The following is a 13879-nucleotide window of genomic DNA, read 5'->3' as shown; positions in this document are numbered from 1 at the left end:
TCTCTCTCTCTCTCTCTCCTATCTTGCAACTGACAGTTTTAGAGTAGATTTGACAAAGTTAGAACACTGAGGCACTAAAACCCGTAGCTGATGGGCTAGGAGCAAAAGACGATTGGTGGATGGATAGCAAACCTCGTAATGCCTGGGGAGCAAGGGGAAAAACAAGTTAGAATGCTGAGGCACTAAGACCCGTAGCTAATGGGCTCGGAGCAAAAGATGATTGGTGGATGGATAGCAAACCTCGTAATGCCTAGGGAGCAAGGGGAAAAACAACGTCCATTTCAGTGCCACCAAAGGTTTCGCAGCATTGTGATGGAACGTGTTCAACGCGTGCATTTTTGGGCATTCTTTGGCATATTTGCTCAGATGGTAGATTGCTTCTTAGAGAAGCTTCCCACGCCATCACTAGCGCTCACTCTTGGGCGGTTCAACACCACGCCTGTAGCAACCCTGTGGACATTCCCTTGCATTGACTCGCACTTGCTGCAACCTTGTGAACGTCCCTTGTGTCAGAATCCTACCTGCTGTAACTTGTGAACGAATCGGTCCAGTAGGTGGCTCCAACATCTTCGTGCGCACTTTCTTCCCCCACGCCTTTAGTTCAATGAAGCAATGAAGGAAGGGACTCCACCGGTTGGGCAAGTTGCATTCAAGCCAAGCACCGTAATGCCTAACTCGAGAGAAGAAAAACCCATGTCCCTGAAATGCCCGTGGGAACATATGTGGCATCATCATTGGCTTGGCGCTGGTGTTAAGGTAGGTAGGCAGCCATCGGGAGGTGGAGGGCCTTGTAACGGTAAGCTAAGATGGAGGGGGGCCCAATTCACCTAATAAGGGGGGTGCAACTTGCAAAGCTAGCCAAAACGCAAGTCAACGATGAGGGTTGACTAAGACACGTGAGAACCACGTCAGAAAATGACCAAAGAAGGCGGAGACCGGGAAACCGGCTGGGTTGACGGGAGAGGGCAGATGGACCGGCGAGGGCCGTGCAGCGACTGGAAGCAGCCGGTGGGCGAGAGGCAGGGGGACCGACAGGTGGCGGTGAAGGGGATATTGCGTGTGAGGAAAGGAAAGCCCGGCAGAGTTAACGGCGGGGAGACGGCGCCGTTAAGCGACTTAACGCTTCGACAGGGCTTTCTTCTTCCATCTTCCCCTGCCCATCCTTCTGTGTTTTTCTTATTTTTGAGGATAACTTGCAGAACAGAACACCTCTTCATCGCCATAGCCGGCTCCCCAAGCAAGCTCCTTCACCGCCATAGCCTCTTTCGACGATGGACTCTTCTATTTCACCTTCCATTTTCGCCTTCTCCTCCTCCTCCTCCTCCTTCCCTCGTCCCTCCTCCCTCTTCTTTCCCCCTTCCCCCCTCAGGTCTCCTCCTCTCCTTACCCTAATAACAGTTTCTTTTCTGCATTTCTCGTCTTCCTCGCTCCCCGATCTGTAGTTCTTGGACTTTCGTCCCTCGTCGCAACCGTAAATCTCTCGTTTTGGTTTCTCCTCGCCCTTGGAGTGCCTCAATCGTTTAGCTTTTCTCCACAGCCTTTGAGTACACATCAAATTTGCCAGAAACATTTCGCGGCGTGAGCAGGAAGAGAACCACCCCCCTTGGGCCTCGGAGATTCTCGACTCATCAGGACATGCAAAATAAATTTAAACCGGGCGCCCCCGACTTCAACTAATCCGTCTCTGTCACGCTGTTGGCTTGGAAAGGCTTAGCTATTCTAGGAGTCGCAGGTGTTTCTAGTCTTCCCTCTGTTGCTCTTGACTTTGCATGTGCCATCTGCTTTGTAGGATTCGGCTCGACGTCCTTCTTCCTGTCGGGAAATATCGTACAGTTTTGTAAATAGCGATTCTGTCCAATCACGGTGTAATTTCGACTGGCATGGACATGAAAGATGAGACCTCTACCGAGAGGGGTCGGCCTGACGTGCATACCAAGTTGAAGAGGAAACGGGCAGCCAAGGTCATACGCTCTGCAAAGAGCCATGGAGCATTTAGGGGAGATTTAAAACGCTCGAAGATCGAAGCAGCGAAGCCTAAACTTGAAGGTTCTGTGACATATCAATCTCTCTCTCCGGAGTTATACGAGTGGCCCTCCAAGGTCTCTGTCCAGGATGCGTGCAACTTCCAGAGAAGCCGCTTACCTTCTCGGTTTATGTTCTACGATAAAGGGGAGTGGAAAGATTATTCGAAGGAGGCAGTTGCTACCCTGTGTGTCAGCTTCAGGGATCGCGTAAGCGTTGCTGAGTTCTCAACCGATGGGAAGAGGTACCTCGTTAACTTTGTGCAGATGTTGCAGTTGAATTTGCTCACTGGGTTTCTTCGATCTGTTGCCTGGATCGATGACCATGGCAAGTGTTTTTTCCCATCTAAGTTCGTTGAAGGCCATGGCACTCGATTGCTTTCACAGCTACAAGATACGTCAGATCACCTGCTTCGACCTACAGTCACAGATTGTAATTCCGAGACTCGGATAGGGGGCGCTGTGCTGCACAACGATACTTTGATTAGAATTTGCTCAGATTTACCAAAATCCACGGTGTCAAGCGCAGCGGAAGTAACATCCGAGATAACTTCGGATCTGAGGGTTGGTGGAGAGGCATTGAGGCATATTGAGTCTCCTGCAGTGCATGCTTCTCATAGCTTTGCTCTGCTAGGTGACAAGCTCGTCAAATTGGTGGGAGGTGATCAAGAGTTTGCTGTCGTAAGAAACAGGTTTGTGGCAGGCCTCGGTATGCTTGCTACTTCCATAAGTATTACAGGCATTTATCGGGACTCACACACGAGCACATCTGGGCAAGCAAGACTTCAGGCTTTTAAGAAGCAGGTAGAGATTACAAAGAAGGCACGGGGGGATGCAAACGTTAGATATGCCTGGCATGGAACTTCCAAGCAGGGGGTTTCCGGAATAGTCTTACATGGCTTCGGTCAACCCAGAGTACCAAAGAATGGTGCTATGTACGGCGTTGGAGTCTATCTTGCTCCGGAAGATTATTCACACGTCAGGTAAAGATTGCTGCTCACGGTGCATTGATTGCCCTTGCAGTCAACCTATTTATGACCTTGGAGTCGTAATCTAGATATGACTTAGCCCTCCAATTAAATATCTATATCTCGTACTTTATGGACTCTTCTTTCTGCCTGGTTTGTCTTGGAGTTTTTCTATTTCTCAATAAGTAGTTCCCCGTGTTTTTGAATTTTCTTGTTCTATTGAGACGAATTTTCAGCTTTTGTTCTAGATCATTGCTGTACAGTTGCCTGGATATCTCTCCAGAGAACTTATGAGCAAAGAAGGAATGACGAAAAGTTGGTGGGTTTGGGTCTTTTTCCAGCGCCGTATACTCAGATATTGACGAAAATGGTGAACAACACATGGTGTTGTGCCAAGTAATAATGGGGAGCATGGAACAGGTTTGTCCAGGTTCTGAGCAGTTCCATCCCAGCAGTGAGGAATATGATTCAGGTGTCGATGATATCTGCAATCCAAAGCGCTATATTATTTGGAGTACTTACATGAACACTCATGTATTACCGCAATATGTTGTCAGCTTTAAGCTAGCACCTCAATGGCATGGTGCGTGCAGTGATACTGAACATTTGTCATTTGTCTATTTTCATAAGTGCATCAGTGGTTGAATTGCGGGACAAGCCTAAAGTGCGTTTTAGGTATGGTTTGCTTCAGCTATCATGGCCGCGTTGAGAGGAAAGCAGACTTCAGGCAAAGTGCTGCCTATGGGAAGGGGACCTCGGTTGGATGGACAAGATACATATCAACAGTGTACAGCAGCAGAGGTCAGTCTTGTTTTTGGTGTTTTTGTCTATGGGTTATTTCAATAGCTCAAATGGAGTTACAGAGATTGAGCTATAAACATTCAGCACCCAATAATCAGAAGACTAGCCATTTTCCTACCTGTATCGCATTGCTAGTATTGGACAATCCTTTAGGGGAAAGTATCTTTGGAAGTTTATAGGACTTTTCGGGGCTTTGTGCCATTAGATCTTCAGGGCTGTATTGCTTTGGGACACAGTTCTTCCTGAACTTTCGGTCAAAACGTCTTCTAACTGTTTCAATGTTGTTCGTGCATTCTGTGCTTACGAGTCCTCCACTCTTTTGTTTACACCAGGTGGGAGATGCTGTTCCTATCGCTCCTTGTAAGGCAGAAGCAGAATTATCTGTCAGTGGTGGGTCAAACCGGCAATGTTTTGGCAGGGCCCCACGATCACCATGGATGTCGTTCCCAATGCTGTTTTTAATCATGAGATCAATGCTACCACCTGCAAACATGATTGCGTTGCAGCATCACTACCTTGAGTTCAAGGTGAACTTCAATGTGTAAATAAAGTTTGTACATGATTAAGAGGTGGCCTCTTTCGTTTCTTGTGATTGAAAAGAAGGCTTCTCTTGTTTGCTATTGATTGTAGGCTGGGCGGATGTCACGAGATGTACTGATAAGAAATCTAAGAATTATTGCTGGCGACCGCGTCCTAGCAGATTCTATAAAGAGTATGCAAGCACAGGTACTGGGTGCAGTTTTGAAGGGGGCTCTTCTCTCTTTTGCAATGAGCAGTGTAAGCAGCCACTGTAATACAGAATACTGCTAATTGCAGTTGGAACAGGAGTAGAGATGCTCGGAGGAGTTTTGTGCATCTGGAACTGTGGTGATAGGATAAAAATTATGCCCGGGCATTAATGTCAAAGACTTAGGAGATCATGCCATTCAAATGTTCTGTTCTAATACAAGCGTTGTTCACAGCGCAATCTAAGCCACTTTTCGGGTTCTCTTTTTTTGGATGTATGTTTGTGATGGAGTCAAATGCTCATCAAAGATGAGGGCTATTTCTTGTCATGAGAATGCAGCTTTTTCTGACTAAGTTCTGGGAACTGTTCACATGCAAGGGGCCTAATTTAACCCTCCAGTGATATATGAATTTGGTCCATGCTTGCTGGTGGCATATTTTTATACCCCTTTTTTCCTTCAGGGAGACATTGTCTTCAGTGGGAGTTTTTTTGCTGACAGCAGTACTTGAATTCCATCACAGGCGAGGGCTATGTTTTGCTTTTGGGACGCTCTGGGAAATTTCTGGCACCTTTGCAACCATGTGGACTTTAAAGTCAATGGGCCCAATTTAACCCACCAGCCGTATATGCATTTGGGCTATGCCTGTTGCTCAAACGATATTATCTTTTTACATCCTTTCTTTCCTTCACGGGACCTCCATTTATTGGATGTTTGTTACAAAGTTACTGGGGTTTTGCATGTATGTTTTATGTCACTCATCTGCTTGGCCTTGCCTTCATTCTTGATTGTGTCTTTATATTTTTCTGATCCATTGCTGACCCACTAACTGTACCTTAATAGCGACCATGTGTTTCATCACGCGTGTTAGCATGACAGTGTATCTTTTATGGTTCTGAAAATGGGCTTGTCTGTAGTGACATGGTGGCTCCAAATTGGGGTGATTCCTAACTGCCTTTTGACACCTGTCATTGGTTATGGATAAGTAAGAAATGAGCTACTAGTCATCCATTTAGGTGATATAGAAATGTTAAACATTGACCATTAACTTTCAGTCTATTTAAGCTGATTTTGATGATAGTATTAGTGGCATCATTCTGAAATAGTTTATTAGGTGACAGTTTGCCATCGTATGGCATTAATAGCAAAACCTCTTACGTTTCAGTCTATGGTCTGGACCTTTGTTGTGCTACTCTGTGGAATGGGATAACAAAACCCCCAAGAAACCCCCCCCTTCCCTCTCTGGATACCTTCCCTGGATACATTCCATGGGACAACTAACCAGTGGCATTAAGCAATGGTAGGATAAGGCAGCAACAATTTGAGAAACTCAAGGAGCAATTGAAAGAATCCGGAGTCTCTTTTGGAATGGGATAACCTAAGACAGAAGATGGGAGAATCCGTCATCCTGCTCACAAAACTAACCTTGATTTCTCAAGGATTAGAAACGAGTAAGCGTATGAGTTTCTTGGATGGATGCTGCATAGTGGGATCGAAGAGATGTGAAGTCACTGGCTAAGTTGGTTTCTTTGGCTTTGAGGTTTGATGCAAAGCTTGAACAAATTGTACATATTAAAACCTGGTAACCTCACCTGATTTTTTTGAGTCGCCAAACCAACTGAGCCACCAACATAGGTACTTCAAGTGGCCATTGCGAAGTAGTCTTGGATTCACCCCCCCCTCTCTCTCTCTATATATATATATATATATGCAAATACCTTAACTTTTTAAAAAGGTCTCTTTATAATCCTCTCATTCATGAGCTTTTTGTTTAGTTTTCCATTTCCAAACAAAGAGAAATAGTTTTGGGGAGAGTCCTTCAAGCACGATATCGATATGATAACATGTCCTTGTAAATCAAAGGACAGCTTCCCAACATATTGGGACAGTTGGTGGTCAAAAGAAACTAGTAGTAGATGTCGGAGAATGAGGACTATGTGATTCTGACACTGCAATCCTCACAAGTATGTTTTTAGTAACTAGAGGGGCTCAAGAAGTAGGAGGTGAGAGAGGTTCAGTTAGGCATGCTGGACCAAGACATTGATTGTTTTGACGAAAGCAAAGAATGAGGCAAATTTGACGGACTTAGAAGAGGAAAAGAGGCCTTAAAAAATGAGGACTGATGGAGCATTGCAAAAAGCAATTGTGGAAGTGATTAGGCAACAATTTCTTCCAAAGGTTAAATGGTAGAGGAGGCAAATAATGAAACGGTCCCTGGAGTAGCTCAAGAGTTCCCTTGAATAGGATTACCAAGGACATTCATATGTCCCTTTATGCAAAAGAGATTGACCAACATGTTTTGCAAACAAAGTGGGCTGGTGCAGCTGGAGACAGAGTGACCTCGGGTGATTCACAACTCACTTTGAGCCTGCTGTTGGTGCTGTGTGCCACACGAGCCCCCTTTTTGTGTCCATGCCTAAGGTGGGCTGTCCAACAGGATGCTGACCGGCAGGATGTGACCACACCTAGAGTAGGCTGTTCTGAGCAGAATGCCGACCTTCAGGATGTGTCCATGCCTAAGGCAAGCTCCACCAAACAGCATCCTTGCCTTCGCTGCAAATCATCTTTGCCAGGCTGCTGAAATCACTGATCTGCTCTGCCGAATTGCCTTAGATTTTTCCAGACTGCCTTGCAGACTTGTGGTTGGCCCCTTATCTGTCCACGCCGTGTGTAGACTGCACCAAACAGCGGCTGCCTCAGATCGCCTCAGCCTGTATTCTGTCACCATCATGTAAATATCCTAAGTCAAAGTACAGTTGACGATCATAATTAAAGAGTTTTCATATGTGTTAATTATGGTCGAAGAGTTCTTTTAATGGTTAGAGAATTGACTACGGTCAAAGATACTTGACTTTGGTCAAGCAAACCTGACTTCGGTCGGGGAGACTTGGTTTATTACCAAGAGGGTTAACTGCGGTTAACCAGAGAACTACAGAGCTGACTATGGTCAGAGAGTGTTGACTTCAGTTAACGAGACTTGGCAGACGCCAAAAGGGTTAACTACGGTTAACCAAGATGTGCCAACTTCGGTTGGAGAGACTTGACTATAATTAAGGCGCCTCGACCCTTGGTCAAAGCCTCTGAATTATAATCAAGAGTGTTGACTCCGGTCAACCAGAGAATAACTATAAATATATATTTTTATATTTGTTATGTGTGCACATGTGTTTAATGGGGACGCCCACCGTGACTAGAATTAGTCCACAGTGTGTTATTTGCATGCAAAGGGCTAACAATTAATGGGTGCCATGGTGGTGCGCTTTAATTAATTGTTGCAGGTACTAGGAAGAGTGATTTTCCTAAGCGCAATGGAGCCTACCAAGAGTCTAGGAGGCGGTTCACGTGACCAAGTGCTTCGTAGACTCCAGAGTTGCCCTTAGTGGCATGTAACTAGGAAAGTAAAGTAGAAATTGACAAGTGGCTTGCTGCCAAGAAGGGGAGCTTGAGTGCTCATGTAATTGAAATTCACGTTTGAATTTTATATGTACAGCTTCTACGTTGAACTCATGTACTCAGTTTTCTCTCAAGTAATAAAAACCTTCGGGAGGGTCCAGTCCGACGATTGTCCTGGGCCCTAGTGAATCTGTTGAGAGAGGGAGAGAAATGAAAGAGTCTTTGTTGTATTTTACGTGGAGGGTTTTGGCTGTTCTCTACGGGTAGATTACATTGGTATGAGAGCATGGTCACACAAATTTCTTAAATTGTGTCAATCCAAGGCGTGAAGACGTTGGGTGATTAGAAGATCATTGGAATTGTCGATACTTAAATTTGGTTGCTTGCTAGATGCGCTAGTGGTAGAGGCTAGCGGGGTTTTGAAGCTAACAAAGGAGAATAAGGTCCGGTGAAGCGGCTCTGTGAATGCACGAATGCCATGGCTGATGAACGAAATTGAGGGCTCAGGCAAAATTTACATAGGAGCAGTCCGTCGGATTAACAGAGCTAGATGGCGCAATGAACGTATTCGTTCAAGGTTATCTAAGACGCCTTCACGCGTGGTAATTACCCTCCCACACGTAGGTGTATGCTTGACGGGAAACGGCATTAGAAAGAAATCTTCACTTGCAGCAATGCTTTCAGGCGGATGTACATTGCGTGGGTGCGATAAGATTCGACGGGATTCGCACATGAAATGACGCCATGAAGAATTTTCGACGCTTGAAGATTTGATTGCAAGGCACTTCGACTAAGAAACCTTACGCAAATGCACTAGTCCAGGCAGAAGCGCACAGCTTTCAACTTGTGTGCGTGGGGTGTTTGGTGACGGAGGCGCCTCCGTTGTGCTACTAGCTAGGCGCTTACAAGGTTCACCCAGACGCTGACGCGGCAACTTCCAGCAAGGTGATGATGTGGGTCTGATGTGACACGTGGCAGACAGTGCAACCAGTGATGTGACGCTGATGTGGCAGGCAGCTAGGTCAGCAGTGATATGGCATATGCCTACTCGGAGCTGATGTGGTAAAGACACGTGGCAGGCTTGCAGGTGCTGACATGGCAGTTACCTTAGTTCAATTAACTTTGGTTAGTTGACTTAGGTTAAGGGTGTGATTACTCTGGGTAAGTCTGGTCAGCCAGACTGGCTCAGTTAACCAGAATCCCAATCTGGTTCAGGTACTTCAGAAGCCAGTTAATCTGGTTAGAGGTCTAGTTACAGACCAACCAGACCAGAACCAGTTAGCCTGGTTAGAGCAACCAGCCGGTTACTTCATCTAGTTACTGTCAAAAAAAAAAAGAAAAGAAAAAAAGAAGACAGTTACAGAGACTGTCTCTGCTAGCAGTTTTCACCTATCTGAGAAAGCATTTACTGTCAGAAAAAGCAGAAATCAGAGAAAAGTCAGAGATTTGCACAAGTAAAGGGATGCATGCCTTTGTGCTCAGGAAAGGGGAGTCAGATGCATTCTGAGTGCTTTTTGCAGCAGCAGAAAAGGGCCAATATAGTTGTTGATGCCTTGACAACTTTGTGGGTATATGCCCTGAGTTGACAGCCCATTACTAGCACAAGTTGTGAATGTAAGACACCTCTTGTTGAGGTACTTTCTTTCTGAAAAGCAAAGGCAACGTACATCAGTTGCATACACAGTGTGTGAGAGAAACTTGTAGATCTCAGACGAGTTGTAAGAAAATGGCCCAATCACCTATCCGGAGGGATTCACAAGATAGGGATGCACATCAAAGACAGAGAAGTGTGCAACAAACTCAGCAAGAATTTGAACAGATGGTACGCACTCGTATGCAAGAGATGGAAAATCTCAAAAGGGATCCAAGAGCTCAGCATTTGTTTCAAGTAGAAACTATGCCTAATGCAAATTATGATGTGCCAATGCCAGAGGCACACTCTCGTGTACAGCGAGAGAGAGAGAGATCTCATAGGGGACGGTCTCATAGCAGGAAGAGATCGAGGCATCATCACCGATCTCCCAGTCCTTCACCGTCTACCTCGAGCTCGACTTCTGTATCTTCTTCTTTATCAGATAAACCAGCCAGGAAAAGAAGGAAATACAAGAAGTCTAGGAAGAGAAGTCTTCCAGAGAGACCAAGGATTCAAAGAGGGAGAAAAATCTGTCAAGTTTATGACCTATAATGGACAATATGGTCATACAGACAAAGCATTGCAGTTCATCAGGCAATTTGATGCTGCGTTTGGTATAGAAAAGTTTTCAGAATCCTCGAAGTTAAGAATGGTCAGTTTGCACTTGACAACACAGACCACAGATGGGTCAGCCCCAAAGAGGTGGAAGGACTTCAAGAAAGCCTTCTACCAACAGTTTATGCCTAAACAGTTTAGAGACCATGTTCTTCAAGATTGGGACAGCTTGCATATGGATGCAGGAGATACGGTGGATGTGTACAACTAAAAGTTTTGGGATGCTTATTTGCAGGTTGCACCTTTCAAAAGGATCTCCAAAGGAACCCAAATGAGAAAGTACAAAGCAGGCCTGAGTCCAATAATTCAGGCAGTAGTGAATGCTTTGGGGGCAAAGAACATTCAAGACCTTATGCATTTAGCTTCAATAGCTAGTCTTGTGTCGTTACAAGATCCATCCTCAGTACTATCCTTGCATGCAGATGTGCTGAAAGGAAGAAAACTGATTTTTCAAAATCAGAAAAGAAAGAGTATACCAAGGTTGAAAAGAAAGGGTTTCAGCCTCAGAAGCCGAGGGGTACTCAGTTTTCAAAGTCATATAAAGGCAAATCCCCATTCACTCCTGCATAGATAGCTGAATTTCGTAGAGATGGGAAATGCTTTAAGTGTGGCAAAGAGGGGCATGTGGCTGCCTAGTGCTAAGAAAAGCCTTCAACTTCGAAGGGAAAAGAGGCAGAGAAGCCATGGGGACCGCAAAAGCCAATGGCAGGAGGCATTCCTGACATATTGGGTCATGTTTAAAACCTAGAAGAACGAGAATTGCTGCTATCATGGGGCAAAGTCAGAGACCAGCAAGCGCTGATTTTATTTGATCCAGGGGCTACTGATAATTTCATATAAGAGGACCTAGCCCTGAGGCTGGGAATAAAGATGGAGGAGTTGGGCAGGGCTTTAGATGCCGATCAGATGTTCTGTGGAAACCCTGTGTTAGTCACTCCCTTGATAGGGAAGCTCCGTCTTCATGTACAGAGTTATGTGGATCAGGAAGACTTCTTCATTTCTCCACCTGAAACATCATGATGTAGTCTTGGGTATGCCTTGGTTTCATCGCAAGGCAGTGAAGTTGACTCTTCTTGAAAGAGTGCTGGAGTTTGTACATAGGGGCAAAGTATATCGCGTGGTTGCTAGGAATAGAGGGGAAACTATTCCCATTGTATCAAACAGTTCTGTTGGAAAAGAAATAAAGTCTGCAGTTTCAGCTTACATGATTTTTGTAAAAGAGAGAGATGTGGAAATGCATACTGAAATAAGTGAGGCAGATCAGACTAAATTTCAGTTCCTTGGAAATTTTAAAGATTGCTTTTCTGACACTTTGCCAGGGGAGCTACCCTTGAGAGACCTGAGGATCATGGCATCGAACTCATTCCTAGCAGCGAGCCACCCAATAGGTCCCCATACAAAGTTAGTGCAACTCAGTGAGAAGAGATTATGACTCAGGTACATGACTTATTGTCCAAGGGGTTGATTCAGCCCAGTTCTTCTCCTTTTTGTTCCCCTGTACTGCTAGTACAGAAGAAAGATGGCTCATTCCGTATGTGCGTCGATTATCGTGCACTGAATAAAATGACCATCAAGAATAGATTCCCTATTCTGCGCATTGATGATGTGCTGGATCAGTTAAATGGAGCTTCAGTTTTCAGCAGGATAGACTTAAAGAGTGGCTATCATCAAGTGAGGATACAGCCCCAGGATGTGCACAAGACAGTGTTCTTCACTACTTTTGGGTTGTATGAATATCTGGTGATGCCTTTTGGATTGACAAATGCCCCAGCTACCTTCAATAGGATGATGGATCGTATCTTCCGACTCTACAGATAGTTCACTGGTACCTTCTTCGATGACATAATTGTCTTTTCTAAGTCCAAAGAAGAGCACAAGGAACATCTTGCTATAGTGTTTCAAGAGCTGAGAAATCATCAGCTCTATGCAAACAGCAAGAAAAGTGAATTCTTCCTGGAAGAAATCCATTACCTGGGGCATATAATATCCAAGCATGGGATACAGATGGATCTAGCAAAGATCCGTGCCATTCAGGAATGGCCAGAGCTGAAAACTGTGCATGAAGTTCGAAGTTTCCTAGGCTTGTGTTCTTACTACAGAAGATTTATCAGGCATTTTGCGGATATAGTCACTCCACCCCACGATCTTACTAAGAAAAATGTAGCTTTCAGATGGGGAATTCCTCAAAGGACAGCCTTCACTACACTCGAGGAGAGACTGACTATAGAGCCAATCTTAATCGTTCCAGATTTGTATCAACCATTTGATGTGGATTGTGATGCTTGTGGGGAATGTGTTGGGGCTGCATTGCATCAGAATGGTCATGCAGTGGCTTATGAGAGCAGGAGACTCCGGGGTGCAGAGAGAGATCTGGGAATCTATGAGAAAGAGTTATTGTTTGTAATCCATGCCATCCATACATGGAAGCACTATCTTTTGGTGCGCAGATTTTAGTGTTAAAAGAGATCACCAAAGTCTGAGATATTTTCTAACTCAGACAAAACTTTCCGAGAAGCATATGAAATGGGCAAATATGCAGTCAATGTATCATTTTCAGATTGTCCATACCCCAGGAATTCGGAACAGTGGCAGATGCCTTGTCTTGAAGACCCCAGGTCTATAAAGTGACTATTGCTTATTATTAGGACCTGGAAGGCATGAGGGAGCAATATGCTAATGATGCAGATTTTGGTGAGATTTTATAGCAAATGCATGAGGGGCAGTCCACCAGTCACTATTCCCTGAATGACGGGTATCTAATGAAAGATGACTGCCTATGCATCACCCAGGAGATGAGGAAAAAGATTTTGGAGGAATGCCATGCACCTCCCTATGCTGGACATAGAGGAATTACAGCGGCAACTCTAGCACTAGAGAGGTATTTCTTTTGGCCAGGGATGCGAAAAGATATACATCAGTTTGTTACTGAATGCCTTACGTGTCAGAAAGTGAAGTATGATAGACGGAAGGCACCTGGCCTACTTATGCCTCTTACTGTGCCTCAGGCACCGTGGGAAAGTATTACAATGGACTTTATTTTTGATTTGCCAAGATCAAATTCAAGGAATGATGGGATTTGGACTATCATAGATAGATTCAGCAAGCAAGCTCATTTCATTCCGGTTCACAAAACCATAAAGGCAAATCATATGGCTAAGCTTTTCATGGCACAGATCTTTAAGCATCATGGTATGCCTAAGTCCATTGTCAGTGATCGAGATCCCGGATTGACCAGTGTATTTTGGAGAGCTTTATTTGATAACATGGGGACGAATCTGAATTTTTCTTTTCTTTCCATCCCCAGACAGATGGTCAAAGTGAAGTAGCAAATTCTATAGCATTAGATATGCTGAAATGCTACATGGGTGACCAAGGTTCAGATTGGAAAAAGTACCTACCATTGGTAGAGTTTGCTTACAATAATACAGTACACAGCTCTACAGGGAAAGCCCCCTTTGAGGTCATCTATGGGAAGGTGATTTTGCCACCTATCCTGAGGACCAAGGATGAAATAGTTCCAGCTGATCAGTTTGTGAGAGACCTCCAGACAGCAGCTTACAGCCAAGTCCGGACAGCAATTGAAAGGTCTCAAGAGAAGCATAAACGAGCTGCAGATAAGCATAGGAGACAGCTAGATCTCAAGGAAGGGGATTGGGTACTTTTGAAGTTCGAGAAAGATAGGCTTCGTAAGTTTAAAGACAAACAGAAAGTGTATGCAAAGTT

The 13879-nt window shown here is 44.8% G+C and overlaps 1 protein-coding gene across 5 annotated transcripts in view; it reads left to right on the top strand.

Annotated features, from left to right (window-relative positions):
- The first annotated feature begins 1156 nt into the window (after positions 1-1156).
- LOC147900144 (inactive poly [ADP-ribose] polymerase RCD1-like) overlaps positions 1157-13879 on the top strand; it is a 28684-nt gene continuing 15961 nt past the window's right edge. The window contains exons 1-6 of one of the 5 annotated variants that reach the window (XM_087376705.1): positions 1157-1369; positions 1790-3004; positions 3331-3572; positions 3681-3790; positions 4123-4317; positions 4421-4567. In XM_087376705.1, the coding sequence (XP_087232831.1) occupies positions 1881-3004; positions 3331-3572; positions 3681-3790; positions 4123-4317; positions 4421-4567 (1818 nt within the window). In that variant the 5' untranslated portion in view covers positions 1157-1369; positions 1790-1880. Of the gene's footprint in view, positions 1370-1389; positions 3005-3330; positions 3573-3664; positions 3791-4122; positions 4318-4420; positions 4568-13879 lie in introns of those variants that run through there. The other 4 variants (XM_087376706.1, XM_087376707.1, XM_087376708.1 and 1 more) reach the window with 4 other exon arrangements.

The sequence above is a fragment of the Dipteris shenzhenensis genome, chromosome 7, assembly GCF_047967505.1.
Source record: "Dipteris shenzhenensis isolate YYH24624 ecotype China chromosome 7, Dip_SZ_1.0, whole genome shotgun sequence".
Lineage (NCBI taxonomy): Eukaryota > Viridiplantae > Streptophyta > Polypodiopsida > Gleicheniales > Dipteridaceae > Dipteris > Dipteris shenzhenensis.
The sequence above is the reverse complement of the archived record's forward strand: the minus strand, read 5'-3'. Positions and strand labels throughout refer to the sequence as shown.